Below are 13629 nucleotides of genomic sequence, written 5' to 3' on the forward strand. Positions count from 1 at the left end.
GTATATTTGGGTATATTGAAACATTAAATTGTAAGACTAAATATAAAAAAATTAAGTATAACTTTAGAATTGAGCATACTCTGGTCAATTCACTAAAATAAATCTCTCTTATAATATATACTAACCCAATGTTGGAGTAAACAGAACATTTCTCTCCCAACTATACTGGTACATAGAGGGGTGAGCAAAGTAGATCTACAGTTCTGAGGACATGGAACAGAGTTTATTCTTGTATTACAATTTACTGTATTATTTATTTGTATTATTTGTCTTCTTATTATCATTATTTCATATCCTTACTTATGATTTATCTTTTAGGTAATGATGGTTGGTAATTTAAACCTACTTTTGCCCATTCCTTTATATACAATTGAATGCTACTCAGCCATAAGAAAGAATAAAATACTGCCAATTGCAACACTATAGACGGATCTAGGGAGTATCATGCTAAGCAAAATAAGTCAGATGCAAAAGGACAAGAACCATAATTTCACTCATATGGAGGATATAAAACAAAAAGCCACAAATGAACCGACAAACAAACTCACAGGCGCAGGCAACAGTGTGGTGGCAACCAGAGGGGAAGGGGCATGGTGATGGAGGGAGGCGAGACTAGGAGTAGTGAGCACACAACACAATGTACAGATGATATATTATAGAATCGCACAGCTGAAACCTATCTAATGTTATTCACCAATGTCACCTCAATAAACTTAATTAAAAAGTACATGCTGGAAGTTATAAAATAAGTCATGAGAATATAATGTACAGCATAGAAAATGTAGTCAGTAATATCCTAATAACTATGTATAGTGACTAGACTTAAGGTGATCACTGCATAAGGTATATAGATCTCTAATCACTATGTTGTGCACCTGAAACTAATATAACATTGTGTGTCAACTATAATTTAAAAATAAATTTTTAAAAAAGAGGAAGGGCAAAACTTGAGATATGATACATTTTTGTTTATATATATTTAGTGACAAAGAATAATGAATGAATCACACACTTTTGGTTGGTGAAAAAAATAAACACGATCATAGTTCCATTGCTAGGTTTTTCTGAGCTAGGTAGGAAGGGGAATCTCAGACATGGTTTGTGGATGAGCCTGGGTAGAATCCAGTGTAAGAAAATGATTGAAAGTGATACGGCCCTTTGGTCCATCCATTTTAAGGGGATATCATCTGCCGGGTAGGAAGAGGAATCAGCAACCAGCAATGCTGTACCAACTATTTAAATTAAGGCCTTCTAATAAGGATTCTCAGGTTTATGAGCTTAGGATGGTTCTTTGGATGCCAAGCATTGCCACTGGCAACCTCGTACACTATGCTGCGCTGGCACCTTCAACAGAGCTCATAGTTATTTCATATACAACAGCAGGGATTCAGGATTCCCAGGCCTTGGTATAACCACTTATTCTCCCTAATAAACTCAGGTATTTCCTCAGCTCCTAAATCAGTTCCTCTAAGCCAGAGGGAGAAAAGTTATTGAGAAGGGAGATGTATCTGCCATTTCTTTTGTACAAGATACAGTGATGTTGGCTTATTGCTTAAGTCAATAATTCCCCATCTCTTTCCAATGAGACTTTCATTTCATTAAAGGTAATAATAGTTGACAATCCCTTATGCCCTGAATTATTATTGGTATATGTTTCATGGAGTATAAAAATAAAATATACACACTGCCATAGATCATCAACTCAAAGCAAGCTCCTCAAGAATTTTATTATCCAATGGAATATTCTGTAGGGAGCCGTACCTTCTTTCTTGGGCATTCTGATATGCTCCAAGTGTCCAGAAGAGGAGAATTAGCAGCCCGTTGTTCCAAAGTTCATCTCCATTACTATTGCTTGAAATAAATGGAGTGCTGGTGCAACTGGATGGGTAAAGCTCCTTCAAGTCAGAGAGGAGAAAACATCTTTTCCCTGAGACCCCACTGGACTCTGTTAGATAGAGCAGTCAACTGAGGACTTCACACTAACAAAGAATAAATTAATTTTTTTAGGGTAGTGAGGCCAGGAGGGGAGAAACTGCTTACTGTTTGATCTAGCACAAGCTACTTACATTCTCTAAACCTATTTTCCCATCTTTAAAATAGTAAAAATAACAATACCCACCTCAAAGCGCTTACCCCATTACCTGGTATATAGTTTAGGCTTAATAAACACTACTTGCTATTATTGTTTTGTTACTATTTCCTACGAAAAAGGAGTATTATATAAGATTTAAAAATATAAATTAAGGTCTCAGAAATTCAAATTTGTTCAGGGTAGCAATGTATCTATCCCCAAGTGACAAACAATGACCTTGAAAAAAACAGACAAACGAAAAAAGGTAAGTTAAGGGCAGATCTATTGAATCTTGTTGCCATCTTCTGTTGTTTAGAAGGAAGTCACAGGTCACATCCACAGGAGTCTGACCTCAGGCGGCAAGAAGGAATCAGAAAATACTTTAATAACAGGAATGACATCATATTTGAGTATCAAGAAGAAAACAAATTCAAACCCTGATAGAGATTCATAAATATGAGTATGGACATAGATATAAATTGTTTAATTTCTATTTTGTCTAGTTTTCAGAATGGCTCAGAGCTATTAGCATATTTCCTTCTTGGGTATAATCAACTCTTTACCTTAAATACTACAAAATGTCAATATTGCCAACTCACTTTTTCTGGTGAGATAATGTCAATGGCTCAAATAGGCAGAGGCTTTATCAGTCAGTCTTCTAACTGAAAATCCTCTGTAACAGGCACTAGTACAGTATTACTAATTTTTCATAATCAAGTGGCTCTGAGCCCAACTATATTTGCATGTCATTTCCACTGGCTAAGTTATCTTAAGACACATAGCGCTAGAGTAGGAAAAAAAACAACCCACAGATTTGAAATAAAATTTTAAATGTTAATTTGTTAAATAATATAAACTGTTTTTGAAAAGGGAAATCTTTGACATTTTTAACCTATCATATTGGCAAAGATTCCTAAAAAGATAACACCCACTGTTGGAAAGAACACACACACACACACAAAAATCACACCCATATGCTATGGTGGAAATATAAACCTGACATTACCTTCATAGAGGATAATTTACCAATAAGTATAAAGTTTTACATGCATAACCTTTGGTCTAATATTTCTACTTAGAATTTCTCTTCTGTGGGCAGTTACCAAGATGTTAATATCAGCAGTAATTATACTACTAAAAATATGGAACTATCTGAATATCTTTCTAGAAATAGGATAAACTAAATTACAATCCACAGACCAAATCCAACCTATCACCTTTTTTCCATCCAGCCTGCAAGCTAAGAATAGTTTTGACATTTTTAAATGATTAAAATACAACAAAAATATTTTATGACATAGAAGAACTATATGATATTTAACTTTCAGTGCCCATTAACAAAGTTTTACTGTAATACAGCCACACCCACTCTCTGACATATCTATGGCTGTTTTCATGCTGTTGCAACAAACTATATACCCCCACCCCAATTCTAAAATATTTATTATTTTTCTCTTTACATAAGAAGTTTGCAATTCTCTGGGTTAAATAAACCATGGCCTTAATCATAGCATAAATTTATGCAGTCATTTGAAGTGGTATGGTATAAAAGATTACGTACTAGCTTGCAAGAATGCCCAAGGAATTAAGTGAGATAGGTTATACAAGTGTATCAAGTTGGGGGTCAATAGGGGGGAAGAGGAAACATCTGTAATACTTTCAATAATAAAGATAAATTTAAGAAAAAGTCAATCAAGTTATGACCACATTTTTTTTATTTTTAATAATAAATAGGAAAAAAAGACTGAAAAAATATGTATTAAAATATTAATGGTTTTTATCACTAGGTTGTAGGATTATAGGATTTTAAAAAATTTATCCATACTGCTGACATTTTCTAAAAGAGCATATCTTTTAATATTAATAAAATTATATTGTGGCAGACACTCTAAAATAGCCTCAAATTGTATTCACCTCCTGGTGATCACACCTTGTGTAACCCCCTCCCATTTAATGACCTGTGACTTCCTTCTAAACAACAGAAGATGGCAAAGGTTCTCACTCTCATGACTAAGCCATATAATAGTGACTTCTGCCTTGCTAGAAGATTCTCTCTATTGCCTTCCTGCCTTGGACACTTTGATGAAGCAAGCAGCCATGTCGGGGAGACCCATGTGGCAAGGCACTGAGTGTGGCCTCTGACCAATAGTCAGCAAGAAACTGAGGCCCTCAGTCCAACAGGCTGCAAGGAGCTAACTCTTGCCAACAACCACGAGCTTGGAAGCATATTTTTCTCTAGTCGAGCTATCAGATGAGACCCTAGCCCTTGCTGATGCCTTGACTGCAAACTCTGAAGCAAAGGACCCAGCTAAGCCATGTCCAGATTCTAGACCAAAAGAAATTTGAGATAATGAATGTGTAGTGTTTTAAGGCACTAAATTTGTGGCAATTTGCTTATGCAGCAATAACAAATATAAATCTTATTTATATTAAATAATATATAAAGAAAAAAATAGCGACTTTGAGTAGCTAAGTAATTTCAATTTTTTGGATAGTGGATATGACATTAGAAAAGTGAAAACAAATTAATGGGCCAGCCAAATTCCACCCTGTGGGTAAAATTAAGGAGCCTGCCAGCAAGTGCATGGGCTGTCCCAGATCCTATAGCCATTCACATTTGAACTTAAAGATTCTGGAAAGAAGTTCTGACTATTGAAATTACCTTTGGATATGCTATTATCAGGCTTGACAAGAAATGGTCTTTTGACTCCCAGCTCCATGGAGTTGTGCACCCACTTTCTCCCTACCAACCCCCTCCAAAGCTACCCTATTTGAACCATATGCAAAGAAACGCTCTCACCATAAATAATTGTTCTGAAGTTGCAGCCACCACCAATTATCTAAAACTTCCCCAGCCGCATAAAATGTAAAAAGAATAACGTAGGCATGCCCTTTTAGATTTTTTACTAAAAGCAGGTTATTCATTTTCACCTTGATCAACAGGATAATTACATGTGTAAATCTCCCATTCTGACCCCAAAATTGTCTTTAAATAAATTTCATGCAATTTTTATGTCTAACAAGCCATTACATTTTTATTACTAAAGCATAATAGCAGTTTATTAGATTTTTTATAAGCCCTATTGATCATTGAAGGTCTTTCTCCTTCCTCAAGTAGCTCTTAAATGACAAAAGTCATTGTCCATCATAATTACAGGTATTAGTCACAGGTCATAAGTATCCCCTATTTCCAGCAGTGGGCCATTAGGGGATTAAAATAGAACAAAATGAATAAACTGCCCTCTGAACCAGTTAAAAGCATCTCATTTAGATCTCGAAATATTCTGGAGAGTTAGTCAGAGGATTATAAAGACCAGTATTACTTGCACTTTTTGCAAACAGGAACAATAAAGCTTAGTTCTGATCTTGCATTGCCAAATTGCACCACTAATATTGAATGGGCAAAAATTCCTCCTGCTGAGGTTTCCCCCTCTCTGCCTGAATCACACTTAAATTATTTATGATTACTCTTTCATAGTAAAGCTGCTCTCACATCCATTTCCCCCAGAGTAAAATCTCAATTTTAAAGGACTCCTCAGTAATTTTGTGTGTGATACAAATTATCTTAGGAGCCTTTGCAGATAAAGAACTAAGGACTATGAGAACGAAAGCTCAAATTGGCTGCAATGATCAATAATAATCTCAAGCGGAGTTGTTCTAAGGAAAAGCATAAAAATAAAAATATTCTATCCCTTTGGCTCACTCGTCTTGAGATCAGTGAAGTCCTCTGGAAGCTGGCGGAGGGTGTCCTCTATTTTTTTGTTTTCTGCCCAGCAGGGGCCTCTCAGAACACCAGTCATTGAGACCTGATGATAACAGCATGCTCTTCCTTTTCTCAGATCTCCCAACAATTTATTCATCCAACTCCTATCACATCACACTGTTTCATAGTCTGTGTATGCGTATCTTTCTCCCACTAAATGATTTAAGGCTATCTATCTTCCTGTACAAACTGCACAGCCCTTGTACAAAGCAGGTCCTTCAAAATGTTGGGAAGACCTATAGCTTTCAAAAGAGACAAAGGGACACACTAACTCATTGCGATATATGAAATTAAACTGGATCCTGATTCAAACAAATACATTGCTTAAAAATGATGAGAAAATGAGGGAAAGTTGAATGTTGGCTATTTGATACTATTAAGGACTTTAAGTGTAATAAAGGCATTGTGTTTATGTTGTTTAGAAAGAGTGTGAGTCTATGTAAGAAGGGAAGAAGTGGTAGGAGGTCTAGAATCTGCTTCGTAGTTGGGAAATGGGTGGGGGTGTAGCTGAAACAACATTGACTGTGGGTTGAATGGGGTGATGGGCACTTCTTAATGTTAGGTACTGTTGCTTTAAAAATCACCCCAAGTTGGGCGGGAGGGCGCGTCCCCTGCGGAACTCCGCCCGAGCGAGCTGTGCCTGCCATTGGCTGTCGCCATGTCCCCCAGGCCCCGCCTCCTCAGCCGCTCTCAGCGTCCCCGCCGGGCCTTCCCAGGATGCAGCGCGGCGGGAGGTTCAGAGCCTCGGGGACGCCGACACCGTGCGGGTGGAGCTTCCGAGACCTGGCGGCTGCGGGACACGGGACCGGCTCGCGGAGGTTTAAAAACATTGAATGGAATCAATTTGCATTTGAAAATTGGACCGGCGCGAAGACTCGATACTGTGGAATAAGCAAGCAAGCAGGCAATGACATCGAACAAACCACGAAAGCTCTTGTGTTATAATGGCGAAGTCCTTGCTTTTCAGTTGTCTAAAGGAAACTTTGCGGAGAAAGGGCCGGCAGGAATACCCATATTGCACGTCAGAAGAATGGTATTTGACAGAGAAACAAGTGCATTTGTTCAGAAGTCCACCGGATCCTTTAGCATAGAGGAAGAAAACTCTTATTTAAAAATTATATGTTGCAGCTGTGTGTCAGATTTCAGAACTGGAATGAACCTCCCTTATGTTATGATACAAAGCAACGAAAAGAATGTTTTCAAATATTTTCTACTATTGCTTCACAATACCAATAAATTTGAAAAGCGTTTGAGTTTTAGACTTGGCCATGAGTTGAAGGATGGCCTAAGGGTCTTTAATGGCCCTTTAATTATATGGAAACATGTTAAGTCATTCTTCTATATTTCTCCCCAAACTGGCAAAGTTATTACTGTGTCTGTTAACTTTTCCTCTATTGAGTGGGCAGGGGAGATTGAAAATCTAGGTATGGTTTTATTAGGACAAAAGAAATGTTATTTATCTGAGGAAGAAGGTGCCCCAAAGCCTTCAAAATCAGATTATGCAGTTTGGAACAGCAGATTTTGTGTGTGCTTCCTTGAAAGGGAAGAAGTCGTAAGTGATACATACATTATCCCTCCCGCTTATAGCAGTGTGATAACTTGCGTGCATGTCTGTGCAACTGAGTTTGTCAATAACGAGCTAAGAATGTCTCTGATTGCCCTTACTCGAAAGAATCAGCTGATTTCATTCCAAAATGGGACTCCTAAAAGCGTGTGCCAGCTTCCATTCGAAGATCCTTGTGCAGTTCAAGTTATGGATTCAGGAGGAGACCGCCTTTTCATTGTGTCATTTAGGTCCAGCGCTTGTGCCGTTTGGGAAAAGAACTTTCAGGTTGCTGCTAAGTGGGAAGAAATTAGCTCGGTGCTCGTAGATGACTTTATTGGAACTGGAACAGAGCAAGTACTGCTGCTTTTAAAGGACTCCTTAACTTCAGATTGCTTGAGTTCATTTCAAATAACAGATCTTGACAGCATAAACTATTCAAGTCAAACATTGGATTGCAATGAAGATGACTTATTTGAAGGCAAACAAGATAATCGTTATTTGGTGATTCCAGCTCTGGAAAGAAGAGTGAAAGTTGGTTTGGCTTCTATTCAGGAAGTACAGCAGCATCTTTTGCTTAAGGAAAAAGTTATTTTAAAATCTTACAAAGCTTTAATGAACCTGCTTCAAGGAAAAGAAGATACTATATCAATTGCAGAGGAGAAATGTCTTGTTACTCTTTGTGGTAGAGAAGAAAATCCTGTTCATACTTGTGATGAAAGCTTATCAGGCAGTTCTGAAGATTCAGAACAGCTAGTAGAGAAGATATGGTATCGTGTAATAGACGATAACTTGGTTGTTGGAGTGAAAACCACATCTTTGAACCTGTCTCCGAACCAGGTGACTCTGTCGTTGTTAATGGATGAACCCCATGGCTGTAGCTTTTGGCCTATTAAGTGTCAAAATAGGGTGATCCGGTTGAGTAGGGGCTCTTTTCCCGTGCCCTGCTCAGTGCCATGTGCAGTGGGATCAGAGGCAAAAAGGATCAAGTTGGCTGGTGGTGAGGAAGAAGAGGAAGAGGAAGAGGAGAGCTTTGTTTGTGGACAGCCGCCTGAGAAAGAGCTCGTCCAGATGATCACTGCTGTGACATCTCTTTCGCCGCTTTTAGTATTCAGTCAGTTTTGCTGCATCGTGCTGCTACAAATTACACAGAGGGAAAATGGTAACTGTTCTCAACCTCGTTTTGTTCCGTGTGGCAGACTTTTCTTAAGTCTAGAAGATTTTTCAAATGGGAAATACCTAGTGGCATTTCCAAAGAAACCTATGGAGCACATGGAAGATCTCTTTGCACTTCTTGCAGCATTGCACAAAACTTGCTTCCAAATCACATCACCCAGATACGCCCTGACTTCAATGAAGGCATGGCTCTTAGAACACATGAAATGTGAAGTAATCAAAGAATTTCCAGAAATCTGCTTTTGTAAAGGGTTAGAAAGTTTGTATGGGACACTCTTCCATTGGAAGCAAAGGACATCATTTGAAGGGATCTTAATAGTCTATTCCAGGAACCAAACAGTTTTATTCCAATGCCTTCATAATCTCACCAGAGTTCTCCCTGTAACCTGTTTCTTCAAAAATCTAAAATCAGGAAGTGAGGATTTCCTAAGTGATCATTTGGCATTAACTTTGGAGAAGGAATTGGTTATCCTTGGTTCTCTTTCTTCTGCCTTAGTTAAGATTGAAAACAACGTGGAGCAGAGGTGTGAAACAAGCAAAGAAAAGAGTAGTGGTGGTCTGGCTGCTTTATCAGACAGACAAGAAAACATCCATCCCTACAGAGAACTTCAGAGAGAAGAGCAAACATTGGGGACGGACCTAAAAGTGAGTGGTGCCCTTTATAGAGAAATGACTTTGAAGTTAGCTGAGGTCCAGCTGAAATCAGACCTTGCTGCACAAAAACTGAGTGGCCAATAATTATAATCTCAATTTGATTGTATTTTAAAATATTTTTCCCTGCTAGAACATTTTGGTTCCACTGGTTTTTATTTTACATTATATGACTCCTTTGTAAAAATAAAAAATGAGGCTAAAAAAAAAATAAAATAAAATAAAATAAATAAAAATTACCCCAAGTTAATGGATTAAAAACAACAACAGCATTTATTTTGCTCGCCAATCTTCGATTTGGGTTGGGATTGGTGGGGATAGCTGAAATGTATTCCACTTGTCACCTGCTAGGATAGCTCAAAGGTGGAATCAGTTGTATTCCCAGGAGTATGGATTCTCTCCTCCGAAAAAGCAAGAAAACTGACAAAAATAGTCAGAATCAAGTTTTTTCAGAACTGTGGAGATTAACCAACGTCTTATAGGAACATGGGATGCATTTATTCATGAGAAATGGCTGAATCTCAGTAACAACAGCGAGGCTTTATGGCATTTTGACTCGCCCTAACCACATCCCAGTCTCCAGCTCTGCTGTAACCCTGAGAAATAGTAGCCCACATTCCTGGTAAAATCCACCAGCCTGGCAACAGCCAGAGGGAGCAGAACAGGTGCCTTATTCCAGAACTGTCATTGTCTGGCCTACCTCACGGTTCCCTTAAACACCTCCCTTGCAAGGATGTCTGCATTTGACCTCAGAGCTCCCCCACTGTGAAAAGCCTTTTTACCAGGGTTGTTAGTCAAAAACAAGTACAGGAAAGTATTTAACTTTGAAGCTGTCTGAGGTAGTGGATAAAAGTTGGGCAAATAATAGACCAACTAAATAGCTTAAAAGGAAATTCTGGGGAATAACATATCCATAGAGACTTTAAAAAGCTCTGACATATACCTGGGCATCCAGGAAGTCACCCATATGCAGAGGCTGTGCGCACGCCCAGGGCATGCTCAAGGAAGACCTGAAGGCTCTAGGCTCCATCCCCAGCTCATACTCAGGCAACAGGAAGCGAAGGCGACTGCAGAGTTGTCACTGGGCGGATGAGTGTTGAAAGTGTGTCCCAACACGTTCACACAGCCATCAAAAAAGACTAGGAGGCTGATTGGTGCCATGTGGTTAAAAAAAAAAAATCTCTGTTCAATCATTAGCTGACCACTAAGCTAACCAAGCAGACTTTAGTGGCAATACACAACAAAAAATACAGACTTTCCAAAATTAGTTCAGAAAAGTCCCTAAACAATTACAAAAGGCAGGAGCAAAAACTTTGGAGGGGGAGAATTTAATTTCCAGAGAATTTCTAAAAGACAACATGAAACACATAACCCTGTGCACTCGAGTGACGTTAAAACACAGCAATTTGACTATACACCCCTAGTGAAATATAGCTAAATAACGAAAAGAATGGGGAGGGGATTTTAAACCATTTTCACTAGTATTGCTGGTAGTATACAGATTGTTATTCTGAGATTACTGTGTGTGAATCTCGTATAAAACAAATGGGCAATTGTTAGTGTCACTGAGAAGAATTTTCAGCATATAAAGGAAATACACAGACGCAAGATCACTGAAGCTGAATTTTAAAATGTAGTCCTGAACTTAAAGGATCAATATGAAGAGAATGTACACTTATTTCTTAGCTCTGTTAACTGAACAATGATTAAACCCGTTGAAATGAACACTCCTAATGCCAAGATTACTGTGTGTGTTTGTGTGTATGTGTGTAAAATATGTAATATAATACTATTTCTGAAAAAGTAAACAAAGCTCTTGAGGAAAATAACCAATTCCAGGTCTGAGGAAGGTAATATACAAGATAAACCTGGAATATCTTATTACCAGAAAACAAAAAAGCTGTCAGAGACTAGTTAAATGCTGAAGATGGGACAATCTGAATATCGATAAGGGTAACTAAAATGGATTAGAATGTATCAAAAACCTGTTTAGTACTAAAAAATACTACTGATCGCCTTTAAAGGATATTAGAGAATCAATTTATTATCCAAAAGAATCAAGCATTTTACTATTTTCCCTGTATGTCACCAGGCCTTAGGGTAAATTAAGGGACGTTCTCTTTTTGAAAGTATGGCAGGTTATAAAAAAGGTAAAACTGTAACGAATTAATAGATGTAGTCGATGATCACCGATGGCTCCTAACATCACTAGGGGAGGTCAAGTACACCTGTCAAGCAGTACCGTAAGGGAAAAAAAAAGCGTATGTGTCAAATCTGAATCTGACCAAGCCTCTAAATACAGGGCTGGTTTCATGGGTTTCAGTCACAGGGCTGTGCTGAGAAGGGCCCCGTGTTTAATGCTCTGCTGTCCCCATCCTGAAATCTGAACAGGGTCCCACATTTTCATTTGGCAATGGGCGCTGCAAACTCTGTAGCCAGTCTTTGTCCGCACCTGCCAATTTATAGGAAGTAAAAGTGTGGTGAGTTAAAAAGACATCTATAAATTACTTGACACTCCTCCCTTCAAAAAGGGGGAGCCCAATTTCCCTCTCCTGGAATATAGGCTGTATTTTGGGATTCGTTTCTAATAGAATGTGTTGGAAATGATGGCGTGTGACTTCCAAGAATACATCATAAAAGGCACTGTGGTACTCGCCTTGCTCAGGGGAAAGCCAGCTGTGTGAGGGAGACTCATGCAGCTGTATGGAGAGGTCCACGTGGTGAGAAACTGAGGCCTCCAGCCAACAGCCACGTGGGTGAGCCGTCTGGGAGCGAATCCTTCAGCCCCAATCAAGCTTTCAGCCCACAGCAGTCCCAGCTCACAGTCTGAATGCAACCTCACGACAGATCCTAAGCCAGAACCACTCATCAAACCACTAATGAATTCCTGACCCACTGTGTGCAGTAAAGTTAATTATTGTTTTTAAGCTGCTAAGTTTTGAGGCGATTTATTATTCAGGGATATACAACTAATGAAAGAAAAAACAGGCAACATGTTAAATGACAACGTGGAGATACAAAGAGCAAAATCCAGACTGTGGGAAACTCGACAGGAAAATAGCCTAGTATCTTCAACCGAACAATTCAAAGAAAAAAAAATCACATTGTGTGGTAGTTTTGACCTGGATTTAAGCAAACCATTTAAAACGTTACAGGACAATTAAAAACATGTAAATACTGACTGCATTGTTGATATGCAATATTGATATTAAGAAATTATTGATTTTTTAAGAAAAATGTAATGATGGTAGTATAGTGACGTTTTTTAAAAGTAATCCTTGACTTCTAGATATACACTCCAAAATATTTACTGACGGTATGTCTGGAATCTGCTTCAAAATGGCTACAGGACGGAAAAAATTTAGGGGGGGAGAGATAGGAAATAAGTTGGGTGATGGATACATGAAAGTTCACTATACGATTCTGTTTTTTCCATAATAAAAAGATAAAAAAGAGTTAAGTATGCATTTATATCAATATACATAAACAAACATCACACTACGACATTTAAAAGTGGGCTTAATAGCACCAAATAATTACAAGCAAGATGAAAACCATAAGAACTTAAATGTTTTATTATTTAAAACAAAGTAATTTTTTTAAGTGTCAAAACCAAACTCCAGACTATACCACTACTAACTAATGTACCTATTTATGGAACCACTCTGGTTTGGCATTGTTACCTTCCACACAGATCACCTGATCCAACATTCTGTAATAACCTCACACTGTTATACCGTTTTAATTGTATCATTCAAACCGTAGTCACGTTTAGTCAGCAGAACGTTCTTCACCTATTCCATCATGCTAAAAAAAGTGTGAATTAGCACCTTATAATGACTCATGCAGACTTTTATCATACACATAGGAGGGCAGTGAAAAGCTTATGCTGACCACTGGATGGTGAGAGACGCAAGCAGATGCTACTCACAAGTCCCAGTGCGCCAAGGACAATTACCGCCTGTCCCTCTTTACCGTTAGTGCTGCGCATGAGAAAGAAGGCAAGAGACAGAAAAACCACGCGGACGCTCACCTTTACTGCCACACAAGCATTTTAAATCCCTGCATTTAAAATACGTACCAGACATAGCTGTAACAGTTATGCAAAGGACGTGCAATTGCAGGACTATCCTGGGCTGAGGCCAGACGACTAGCGCAGGTGCACAAAGGTATCACCTCCATTCTCTTTTCTTTACAAACTTGCTTTATGCAGATTTTTAAGGAGGGGGAAAAAATCAACCCAGAACTGCCTCATTACTTGTCACTCTTAGCAGTTCAGAATTTGTGCTACACCATGGCTTGACCTTGGCTACAGGTATCACTAACAGGATAAAGAAAAGGCTTCATCAGCCCTGGCCGGTGTGGCTCTGAAGGGTTAGCCGTTCAATTCTTGGTCAGGGCACAAGCTCTGGTTGCACTCGATCC

At 38.6% G+C, this 13629-nt stretch overlaps 1 protein-coding gene across 1 annotated transcript; it reads left to right on the plus strand.

Annotated features, from left to right (window-relative positions):
• Positions 1–6726: 6726 nt before the first annotated feature.
• LOC107544291 (Fanconi anemia group B protein-like) lies at positions 6727–9291 on the plus strand. The gene has a single exon (XM_087823913.1). The coding sequence runs from the start codon at positions 6742–6744 to the stop codon at positions 9289–9291; it is 2550 nt and encodes an 849-aa protein (XP_087680039.1). The 5' UTR covers positions 6727–6741.
• Positions 9292–13629: the final 4338 nt, after the last annotated feature.

This window comes from Miniopterus natalensis, chromosome 13 (assembly GCF_054644295.1).
Source record: "Miniopterus natalensis isolate mMinNat1 chromosome 13, mMinNat1.hap1, whole genome shotgun sequence".
In the NCBI taxonomy this organism is placed as follows: Eukaryota; Metazoa; Chordata; class Mammalia; order Chiroptera; family Miniopteridae; genus Miniopterus; species Miniopterus natalensis.

Coding starts and splice junctions, on each gene's coding strand:
- LOC107544291 (XM_087823913.1), top strand. CDS start 6,742: ATGACATCGAACAAACCACGAAAGCTCTTGTGTTATAATGGCGAAGTC.